Source organism: Nyctibius grandis, chromosome 6 (assembly GCF_013368605.1).
Source record: "Nyctibius grandis isolate bNycGra1 chromosome 6, bNycGra1.pri, whole genome shotgun sequence".
NCBI classification, from domain to species: domain Eukaryota; kingdom Metazoa; phylum Chordata; class Aves; order Nyctibiiformes; family Nyctibiidae; genus Nyctibius; species Nyctibius grandis.
In genome coordinates, this window is record NC_090663.1 from 86,517,254 (window position 1) to 86,528,856 (window position 11,603).

The 11,603-nt window shown below is 51.5% G+C and overlaps 1 protein-coding gene across 1 annotated transcript; it reads left to right on the top strand.

Annotated features, from left to right (window-relative positions):
• Positions 1 to 5,699: 5,699 nt before the first annotated feature.
• LOC137665325 (uncharacterized) lies at positions 5,700 to 10,447 on the top strand. The gene is made up of 7 exons (XM_068404200.1): positions 5,700 to 5,798; positions 7,599 to 7,836; positions 8,085 to 8,100; positions 8,819 to 8,980; positions 9,192 to 9,389; positions 9,746 to 9,886; positions 10,104 to 10,447. Exons 1-7 carry the CDS (start codon positions 5,700 to 5,702, stop codon positions 10,417 to 10,419), a joined length of 1,170 nt encoding a protein of 389 aa, XP_068260301.1. The 3' UTR covers positions 10,420 to 10,447.
• Positions 10,448 to 11,603: the final 1,156 nt, after the last annotated feature.

The window sequence follows — 11,603 nt, forward strand, 5'->3', positions numbered from 1 at the left end:
ACATTTTCTTTAACAGAATTTGGCACCCCAGATGGGACTCTAGGACACTGCTCCAATTCCCTGAGCGTTCCCGTCTCCAACGCCTAATTGCCGGCAACAAGGGTGAGTTCACCTGGTGGTCTTGGGAGCGGGTTTACTCAGACATTAGGAGCCTGTGTGTTTAAAATTGCTGAGGAATTTTTGAAACAAGGGTACCCCGGGAAATTAAGGAAAAGATAAAATGGGAATTGGACCCAGCATTAAAAGGGGGACGCCCCTTGCTGAGGTTTTGGAGAATTGGAATAGAATCCCATTGACCGGGACATGTGGGAAAAAGAGATTTATTTTGCTGTGTCAAGAAGAATGGCCATTTTTAACTAGGGTCCGAGGTGGAGGACTTAGAGACATCTGGCCCTCTAAAGGGACCTTTGATGCACATAAGTTGAAATTTTTAAGCATAATCCTCGAGGATGAAGGGAGTCAAGATATTGATTTTTGGTATATTTGGTATTATTGGGTGAATACAAAGAAGGGCAAAAGAGAGCCTAAACAAGTGAAACCTTCCATTCCTTCAGTGACCGTGCTGGAGGAATCGAATTTTTTCACTGACAAGGGAAAAAATTACTAATTGGACAAAGGTAATGGAATGTAGGCAAAAACCTGATGAACATCCCAGTGATTACTGGAGTCGGTTAAAAGCTACCCTCCTGAAATATGGAGGAACGACAAGGGACAATGTTCAGGAACCCCTTGCAATCAGTGTATTTGTGGATCAATCTGCACCTGATATTAATAAATATTTCAAGAAACATATGCCAGGGTGGCAAGGCGAAAGCCTCACAAAGATTCTTAGCGTTGCCACCTTTGGATATGATGGGAGAAGTGAAGAGCAAAAGAAACAAGATCAAAGAAAAGAGAGAAAGGAGCGAGAGAGAGAGAGATCAACCTTTCGGCACCGCAGTTACTCAGAATTACCAACGTGGGAGAGACGGAGTGGAAAGACCAGGGCGTCCACATTCTCGCTGAGAAATTTATGGATGGGGACTCTGGGATTGAGGTAGATAACGAAGGACTTATCACAGCTAAGGTAAATCATTCCTGTTAAGTTCTTAATAGATACTGGTGCAACTTTATCATTGTTAAATTTTCATGTGTCACCGCTATCTGATGAATTTGTAAAGGTTACTGGAATTTTGGGTGAAGAGAAGTTACTGCTTTCTCTTCCCCTTCCTGTTGTTTTTGATGATTGTTTGATATGGGGTTGATTTGTTATTTCGCCAACTTCTCCTATTTCACTATTTGGGAGAGATTTATTGCAGGAATTGGAAACATGCATAGCTCTAACTCCCAAAGGAATTCGATTGATCATAATGGGAATGCAAACTGTAGGAATTCAAGAAGGTGAGCTTAAAATCCCAAAAGAGTTAAAGAATGTACCTAAAAAATTATGGAGTCTCTCCGGAGATGATATTGGACTGTTAAAATCTGCAGAACCTGTAGTGATTAAAACAAAAGGAGGGACTCCCCCTTCTATTAGGCAATACCCAATTGTGGCAGAAGCCATCCCAAGTACTGGAAAACAAATAAAATCATTTTTGGAAAAGGGGATTTTAAAAGAATGTCAAAGTTCTTTTAATACACCCATACTCCCGGTTAGTAAACACCGACTTGCCAAAGATGGGGATCCAGAATATAGATTTGTACAAGATTTAAGAGCAGTAAATGAATTTGTAATTGTTCCCCATCCCGTTGTACCTGATCCAAATTTGATTGTTACTCAAATACCTATTTGGGGAAAATTTTACACTGTATTGGATTTGATGGGAGCTTTCCTTAGCACACCTGTGGCTGAGGAAAGCCAGCACAGATTTGCCTTCACTTGGCAAGGGAAACAATTAACCTGGACTCGGTTACCCCAGGGATTTACAAGCTCACCAACTATATTCTCCCAAATTTTGAGAGGGGATTTGGCTGATCTGTTTTTTCCGTGTAAGTCTGAATTGATACAATCTGTAGATGATTTATTGTTAGTATGTCGTTCAAGGGAGGATTGTGGGTCTGGAGAGACAAAAAGCTTTTACAACTCTGAAAGGTGCCTTAATGCAAGCACTGGCTTCAGGTTTACCAGATTATAGTAAACCTTTCAAATTATATTGTGATGAGCGAAAGGGAAATGCTAGAGGCGTTTTAGTCCAAACTTTAGGGCCGCATGAAAGACCAGTGGCATATTTTTCTGCTCAATTAGATCCGGTTACACAAGAAACACCATTTTGTATAAAATCAGTAGCTGCGGCAGCAGAAATGGTAGGAAAATGTAGATCACTAGTGCTGGGACATCCCCTAACTGTGTGCGTGCCCCATGAAGTTGAAATATTATTGAAACAATATGCAGAAAAATCACTTTCACTGCAACAGGCACATAGATATGAGCTGGTTTTACTTTTGGCTGACAATATCACACTCCAAAGGTGCAATACTTTGAATCCAGCCGCTTCAATACCTTTGCCAACTGAAGGGGAAAACGATCAACATGACTGTACCCAGGTGTTAGCAGTATCCCGTAAGCCACGCAATGATCTTCAAGACCAACCCCTGAGTGACCCAGACATCAGCCTTTTGACGGATGGCTCATCCTTTTATGAAGAAGGAAAAAGGTACACTGGCTTTGCAGTAACAACAGAAAAAACTGTGTTAAAAGCTAATCCTCTCCCTAGTGCTGTGGGGGCATGAGGTGAGGAAATCATAGTGCTCACTGAGGCTGCAAAGTGGGCAAAAGGTCAAAGAGCTGATATTTACACGGGCTCAAAATACGCTTTTGGAGTTTGTCATGTTACAGGTACCCTGTGGAAAGAAAGAGGATTTTTGACTTCAGCTGGAAAAACCATCACACACAGGAAGGAGGTAGGTGGACTTTTAGAAGCTGTACAGTTACCTGCACAAGTAGCAGTAATTCATACAAAAGCTCACACGAACCGCCGAGGTGCAGTGTCGCGAGGAAATCACTTGGCTGATCGAGCTGCGGAAGCTGCAGCCAAACAAATTCACCTTCTTAAGGCAGCTTTGTGTGCAGCAGAGAAACTTGACAGGCTTCCAAGTGCACAGGAGATGTCTGAGGCTCTTCCAGAGGAAGGAATGAAATTCTGGAGATGACTTGGAGCGGAACAACGGGATGGACAATGGACATTGGGCAACAAGCCCCTACTCCCAAAAAGGTATTTCCTACCTCTTGCTCGGTGGTTCCATGAAAAATACCATGGGGGACCTGAGGGACTTGCACTGAGAATTCAACAGCTGTGGGCTGCACCCGGAGCCTACTCCGCGGTGAAAAGGATTACTGAAAGCTGTAAACTTTGCTGACAACGTGCTACAGCTAAGATTGGGCCACCTCAAGGTAAAAGACCGCCCGCGGTGTTTCCTTTTCAAAGATTACAAATTGATTATGCTGAAATGCCCAAAGCAATGGGGTGTTCATACTTGTTAGTGATTGTAGATCAATTATCAGGGTGGGTAGAAGCCTTCCCAGCCAGAAGGAATGACTGAAAAACTGTAGTGAAAGCTTTGCTAAAAGAATTAACACCCCGATATGGAGTTCCTGAAGTAATTGATTCGGATAGAGGAGCTCATTTTTCGGCGGCGATTCTGTTACGAGTTTATAATGCTTTAGGAGTCACGGGGAAGTTACACACACCCTATCACCCCGAGTCCTCTGGACAGGTAGAGAGAATGAATGGGACCATAAAGGAAAAGATTGTTCAAGTGTGTAAAACAACTGGGTTGAAATGACCAGAGGCTTTGAATTTGGTTCTGTGGGACATTGGGAACACACCCAGACAACCTGTTGGGTTATCGCCAGCAGAAATCTTGTTTGGTCGAGTTTTGGCTGTTCCAGGCACTTATTTGCCAGCAAAACCAAGTGAATTGGATGGAGATGAACGAGTGACACAATATAAACTGCATTTGCAGAATTTGTTCCTTGAAATGCGAAAGCCTGCCTGTTGGTATCAGGGTGGATCTCCTGAGACACAAGTACATAGTATTCATCCAGGAGACAAAGTATTGGTGAAAAACTTGAAAAGGAAAAATAGATTTGAACCAAAATGGGAAGGACCCTGTGTTACACTTTTAACTTCTTTTTATGCTGTCAAAGTTGCAGGGAAAGAGACCTGGATCCATCATTCTCATGTCCACAAGGAACCCGAGGAAGGATGAAATATTTTAGTTTGTTCCTTTTTCTTCCATCTCTAAATGTTGCTGTTTCCCCGTGTGTAAGATTTGCTGTTCGTTACCAAGATTCCAACACCAACGCCTCTCGTGTGCTTCGTACTAATTGTTCTTGGCGATCTGCAGGCTGCTTTGCAGCAATTCAGACAAAGCCTGGGGAACTCATTTTTGCATCTAGCTATCCACAGATTGAGCCCAGAGGAATTATTTGTCAATTTGGAAAAAACACTAATAAATATATCTGGGGAGATGATAGAAAAATTAGCCAATGCCTCAATGCGTGGATTTCTGACACGGCAAAAAGAAATTACAAAACTCTCTAAAATTACGATTCAAAACAGAAGGGCTCTAGATCTGCTCTTAGCCTCCCAAGGAGGAGTGTGCACAGCTTTCAGTATCAGTTGCTGTACGTACACAGACCGATGCGGAGAACTGCTCAGAGATGGGCACAAAATTTGGGAAGTGGGTTCTGTGATGCACAAGGCAGAAAAAGATGACACCTCGTGAGGATCTACTGAAACCCTCTCCTGGCTCACATCTTGGTTCCCAGACTTAGCTTTATGGATAAAGAAGCTGATTGTAATTGTCTTGTTTTTAATTATTATCCTTGTGATTATACTAGTGTTAGGACAATGCTGTATGACATATTTTTCTTCTCTTGCTTCAAGAATAAAATCATCGTGGTGACACAAATGATTGCAGGGATGCAATGAAAACAAAAGGAGGGAATTGTTGTAGAAATTTTCACATAAATTATTATAGAAGTTCTCATGAATAATAAATAGAATAATAGAATAATAAATATAAGTCAATCTGACAAACACAGGTGGGCTTTCACAATCCATGAATATTGTTCTCAAAGCTCCTTGTGTAATCCTGACCTATGGCTGAACCAATCATCAGTCAAACCTTAATGAGCAGCTAAGCAGGAGCAGGCCTAGAAGTATTAATTTCTGATGATTCTAGTAAAAAGGATGTATGGTTAAGCTTTTCTTTACCTTAAAAGAAATACAGGACACTTAGAAATAAACTGAATAGAAATAAAGTTCTAAACAGCCTTTAGCTATTTTAGGTTAATACTTAGGAGACGCTGGCAGTGGAAACCAGACTCTGGTCAACCCGGATCAAGGCAGGACGCTGATCACAGCAAGAACATTAAGGACGGGCTGTCGACTGGAGTTGGAGTGGAAGCAGAACATAAAGATCAGCTGAGCAATGGAGAAGAATGGACCTTTGTGGAGTCCTGATAATGCATTTTTGTGGACTCTTGACGAAGGAAGAAAGAGGAATTGAAATAGTTAGTGGATTTATAACAGAAGCTCGTGAGAAGTTTATGATGTAATTGATTATTAGTTTCTATATAAACTGATAGTGAATTTCAGTCAGGTACCATTCAGTGCGGTGGTGGGTCCAGCTCTGAGTTGTTTAATAAAACCAGCAAACCCAGAGACCAGGACGCTGCCAATCTTCTTTAACAATCCCCCCGCTTTATACCGAGAATGACGTGTATGGGATGGAATACCTTCGTTGGTCAGTTTGGGGTCACCTGCGCTGTCCACTCCTCCCTGCAAGTACGACCCCGCTTCAGCTCTTCACTCGTAAGCAGGGAGGAATTCAGCAGTGACCTTGGTTTCTCTCAGACTTAAGTACAGCAAGAGCCTTTCTGCACAACATCCCTACCGGTGCCTCAGTGATAAATACAAACTTCGAGCGTTATCAGTCCTGGAATGAGACACTGCAAAACATGCAGTGAGTGTCAGAAAGTGCAGTTACTTAGAAGGGACTTGGCTGAAAGTAAAAATCACTGAAAGGAAAATTGGCCTGGGTTAGGCCAAACAGGGCACCAATTTAGTACGCATGCACAAAGACAATTACATAATTTATTAGCATATAAGGTTTCTTGGAATAGGTGGGCTTTACTCAGAATTGTATGAATATTCATTTTTCTATAATGCATGTAACGAGTGTGCTTTTGTCCCTGGGTGTGCATGCGAGGAGGAGAGATCCCCCATGCACCCAGCGCTGCAATAAACCACTGTCGGCTTTCTAAACTATCATTTGGGTTAGAGAGTTTTCTCGGGTACTATTTTCTGGTGACAGGGTCTCCTCTGCTCTCCTCTCCCGAGTGTGTCACCGTGTCACATTTTGTCTTCCCCCTCCACCCCGCCGCTGTGTGCCAGCCCTTCCGCGAGTGGGGTGTGTGGACAATGGGTACCCAGACGCTGTGAGGTCTCTTGGCCACAGCCCCAGGGTCCCCCCGGCAGGGGGTGGGTACCTAAAGGCTGGCAGGTTTGGAACACGGATCCCCGCCCCGGTTTTGTGTTGGCTGACGAGGAGCGAGGCTCCGGTACCCCAGGGGTTTGCACGGGCCGGGCCGGTGCTGCGGGGCGCTGGGTCACAGGAGCGAGGGGCCTGGCGATGGGGTGGGCAGGGGGCTGCTCTCCGCCTTCCCGCGGCCACCGCAGCGGTCGGAGGCCATATTTACCAAAATAATGTTTGGTAAAACAATGAAGGAGGATTTTTGTAGCCTCGTGACTTCAGTCTTCACTTACTCAAGTTACTTTGGAGTGGAGACTACAGGAAGGAAGGACAGCGAGTATCTGGATCTCATCCCGGTGTGATTTCAGGATGTGTTTGTCTTTCATTACCACACTGGGCAAACTGTGGTCATTTCAGGGTTGTTACGTAAACTACTCAGGTGGATTTTTCCTGAATCTGATTCATGGTGGTTCATGTTGTAATTCTATTTTGTGAAAGATGCTGTTAAAGTTATTAGATGTCTTTCATCTCTTTTTGATGTTATACTGAAGATCCTGAATATTTTAATTCCATATAAATTTGCTTTCCAAACAGATAGAAATTGTTATTTTACTTTCAGAGGCTGGTATGTACAAAGAACAACTAAGTGTGTTTATATTCTGCAAGTACAATGAGGTAATAAATATTTCATGGAGGGAAAAAAGCCAGCTTGACCAAACAATTTTTTGTTTTATTATAATTTAATGGATGTAAATGTGGAGAACGCTTTTAAGGAAAGTGTTTTGTAAGGTTGTGCTTTTATGGCACAAGTTTATAGCTTCACTCTTTTCTACCAGTTTTGCGTCTGGATACTACAACAGAGTCACAGTGATGCTTTCTGGTAACAAAAATGGAGAATTAGGCCATCAAAATGTATTTATTTTTTACTGTAAATATTTTAAAGGCCCAACCACATGTTTAAGGGCTTAAACTACATGTTAAAGAGCGGGGCCGGGGCGGCGCCTGCAGTGCTGCGTTCCGTCCGCCAGGCGGCGACACTGCAGGGGGGTCACTCCCGCCCCGCCTCGCCATTGGCTGTTCCCCGGAGGCGTCGGCGCCGCTGATTGGTCGGCGCGGAGTGGGTGCCGCCCCCGCTGCAGGTGCGCGCCGAGCCCCGAGGCTTTAACGAGCCCCCGGACGCAGTTCCGCTCGCCACCGCCAGGGGGCGCCTCCGCCGCGGCAGCAGCGCGCGGGACGGGGCGGCGGGAGCAGGAACCGGCTGCGGGGGCTCCGCGGCGGCTCCGCGGCTGCAGGGGCGGCTCCTGCCGGGCCCGGGGCCTCTCTGCGGGCGGCCGGGGGGCCCCGCCGTGCCCCTGGCGAGCGCCGGGCCCAGCCGCGGTGAGGAGGGACCGGGCCCAGGGAGGGCCGGGGGTGGCTGGGCCGGGCCGCGGCTCGGGGAGGGGGTGTCCGGGCCCGGGAGGTGTTGGGCCTCCCCGGGTCGGGGCGGGGGGGGCGGCTCTGTCCCGGAGCAGCCCCGCGGGGCTCAGCCGGGGTGTGGGGGGGCTGTGGGTGACCGTCCCCGTGAGCACGGGGTTTCTGCCGTGTCTGGGGGCTCCTGTGGGCGAGTTAACGTGTGTTTGTTGCAGGTTTTGTGGTCCCCGTGTGATGCCGGTGCTGCCGGGGTGGCCAAGAGCCCCGAAGGAGACGTTTCACCCGGAGGGCGCTGGGCTGCACCCCCTGCCAGCCCCGGACAGGCCAGTGGGGTTTGGGCTGCGCGTTCCCTGGACACCAGGGGACAGTTTTGGCCCCCAAAGCCCCGGACTGGGGGGCTGATGGACTCTCGGCATTGCCTGGGGCTGTGCAAGGAGACGCTCGTTACAGCCCTCATCATGGTGAGTAACGGGAGGCAGGAGGGGAGCTGCCGAGAGCCGGGGGCACCTTAACTGCCCCCACCTGTCTCCTGGGGCTGGGCTGTGTCCACAGTTCCTCTGGTTCTCAGCCTCAGCTGCCCGCAGTTACTTTGGGCAAAGGCTTCTGGTTCTTCCCTCAGAAGCCCGGGAGCTGCAGCTGGTTCCCAGCAGGGCTGGGGCTGGGGGGGTTCAGGGCTCCTGTGCTGCTGGGGGCAGCCAGGCTGGGACCAGAGCTGCTGGGGGGGTTCTGCGGGTCCCCCCGACAAGAGCAGCCTTTCTGCGGGAGTTCTGGTGAGACCAAGGGTGCGATTAAATGTACTTTTGTTTCCTTTTAGTTCATGCAGTTTATGAGCTGGTGTGTTCAAGCGGCTGTTTACCAGTGTGATCCCCGGGCACCCCACCGGAGGGCGCCGGGGGTGGCTCTGGGCTCTGTCTGAAGCCATTGTTTTAATTAAAACCTTCTTTTTCAGCTCAAAACGTGCTGCGGTGGAAGCAGAGGCCGCTCCGGGGACCCGCACCGGCTCCTACAGCCCCGTGGGTGAGACGGTGAAGCCGGGCCCGGGGAGCGACGGCCGTGCCGGTGCCTCGGGAGGTGTTGGTGGCCCCGGCGGTAGGAGGCCGTGCCCGGTGAGGTGAGTGCCCCGAGGCGGTGGTTTCTGCCGTCCCGGCCCCGTCTCTCCCTCCCCTCCTGCCTCGGCTGCGCGGTGCCGGGTCGGTGCTGCCGAGGGGCCGGGCAGAGCTGCCCGTGCCCGGGGGGCAGCAGGGTTTGCCGGGCAGCAGCTCGGGGCTCTCTGGGCCGGGCCGCTGCCGGGGGCTGATTGTGCCACGTCTCTCCCTGCGCAGGGACACACGGACGGACGGAGGAGCCCCAGCCAGGCCGGGAGCCGCCCGCGGGGGGTGCGGAGCCCCAGGGAGAAGCCGGGCTGCCTGCGCCGAGGCCGACGCTGCCGCCTGCCCCGCTCCTGCCTGGGGACAGCCCGGCCTGTGCCCACCCAGAGACACTGGAGGGACTGCGCTGCTCCAGCCCAGCTGCGGCTCCAGGTGGGTGTGTTGGGCCCCGTTTGTTTGGGGTTCAGCTCGGTTTGGGCCCCCCTTGGTTTTTGTTTGTTTGTTTGTTTGGTTTGGACCCCCATTTGTTTCAGGTCCAGCTCAGTTTGGGCCCCCCTTTGGATTTGCTGGGGTTTTGTTTGTTTATTAGGGGATTTGTTTGTTTATTGAGGGGTTTGTTTGTGAGGGTTTTTTATTGGTTTGGGCTCTCCTTTGGTTTTGTTTGTTTGGTTTGTTTGCTGCTTTGGGCCCCCTTTGTTTTGGGTCCAACTCAATTTGTGGGGCCCATTTGTTTGGGTCCAGCTTGGTTTGTGCTCATGTGTGTTTGTTTCTGCCCCTGTTTGTTTCAGGTCCAGCTCCTGGACGGCTCCAGTTCAGTTTTGGCTCCAGCTCCTGTTTGTTGTTGCTCTGGTTTCAAGTCCAGCTTACGGACGGCTCCGGCTCGTTTCAGCTCCAGTTTGTGGACGGCTCCAGCTCGTTTGCAGCTTCAGGTTGGTTGTTTTTGCCTGTTTTGTTTCTGTTCCAGCTCCTGGATGGCTCCAGTTTGTTCACAGCTCCAGGTCATTGTCTCTGCACGCGTTCAGTTCGGGTCCAGCTCCTGGACAGCTCCAGCTCATTTGCGGCTCCTGTTTGTTCTCAGCTCCACTTGGTTTCAACTCCAGTTTGTGGACGGCTCCAGCTCATTGTTTTTGCACCCCTGTTTTTCAGGTCCAGCTCATGGATGGCCCCACTTCAGTTTTGGCTGCAGCTCGTTTCCAGCTCCAGTGCAGCTTCATCTCCAGCTGATGCTCAGTTCCAGTTTGGCCGCAGCTCCAGCCTCAGCTCCTCCTCAAGTTCATCTCCAGCTCCAGCTGATGCTCAGTTCCAGTTTGGCCGCAGCTCCAGTTCATGGATGGTTCCAGCCTCAGCTCCTCCTCGAGTTCATCTCCAGCTCCAGCTGATGCTCAGTTCCAGTCTGGCTGCATCTCCAGCTCATGGATGGTTCCAGCCTCAGCTCCTCCTAAATTCATCTCCAGCTCAATAAAGCTTATTCTAGTTCCAATGAGCCCGGCTTTCAGCCAGGTCGTAAATCAATCACTGTCACGACTTACATATCAATATGACCTGTCATAATTGTACACTAGTCCGGTGCTTGGGCGCACCTGGAATGAACAGTTGGACACGAAAAGGGGGGAAAAAGTGCTTTTTCGCCCTGAGTCTATCTCCTGCGTTGAATTTTGCCTGGTGCATGCCGGCGTCCCTGAGTTTCGGGGCCAACGCGACCGGACCCCCACCTCCGGTGAGGGTCCACGCACCATCCCACCCCCCTCCCTCCCACCCACACTCAAACACCCTCCCACCTCCCCCCAGCCCTGCAGCTCTGGCCAAACTGGCCCCTGGCTTTGACCCCAGAAACAGCCGACCAGGTCTCCGTTTCTGAGCCCAAAGGCGCAGGATTTGCTGCTCCGGCCCCGGGAGCCCCTTTCCCAGCCCCACAAACGCAGCCCCGCGGCTCCGTTCTCGGGGTTGGGAAATGTCCAGCTCTGTCTGTGCTGCTCAGCCCCAGCACCGGCCCCGGGAGCCGCCTCTCGAGTCCCACAAGCACCCGGCTGAGCCCCGAACCCCCACAGCCCCGCGTGTGATGTAGGGACGAGCCCGGGAGCCCCAGCGGTGTCGGGCGGTGCTTGAGAACTGACCGGGGGGACCCGCGGAGCGGGCCCGGCCCCGTGTGGCCGCGGGCGGCCCGAGCGGGGACGGGGGGCGCCGGGCTCCGGCCCTCGGGCTTTATTCCCCGGCGCCCCGAGCCCCGCGGCTGCACCGGCGGCTCCGTACAGCCCCCGGCAGCGCGGCCGCCCGGGCACCGGCACTTCCCACCCGCCCCGGCCCCAACCCCGACACCCCCCGGGGCCGCGGCACCGCTCGGCCGCGGCCCCTGCCCTGCGCCCGGACTCGACACCCCCCGGGCCGCGGCACCGCTCGGCCGCGGCCCCTGCCCCGCTCCCGGCCCGAGCCCCCCGCGTCTCACCTGGGCCCCGCCGGAGGAGCCCGGCCCGGCCGCTGCCGCCCCAGGACCGCGCGCGGCGCCACCGGAACAGCCCAGAGGGGGCGGACGGCGGCCGCCGGGGCTCAAATCTCCTCGGCCCCGCCCCGCGCAGCCGCCCTGGGGCCCTGCCCCGCCCCGCGCACCTGGGCCAGGCCCCGCCCCGCGCACGCGCCCTGCGGCACCGC

Bases quoted from the DNA above. Each gene is read 5' to 3' on its own strand.
- LOC137665325 (XM_068404200.1), top strand. From the start codon at position 5,700: ATGACGTGTATGGGATGGAATACCTTCGTTGGTCAGTTTGGGGTCACC. The intron at 9,390-9,745 runs GTGGGTGTGTTG...TGTTTGTTTCAG, and splicing joins CAGCCCAGCTGCGGCTCCAG to GTCCAGCTCCTGGACGGCTC. The intron at 9,887-10,103 runs GTTGGTTGTTTT...CCTGTTTTTCAG, and splicing joins CAGCTCGTTTGCAGCTTCAG to GTCCAGCTCATGGATGGCCC.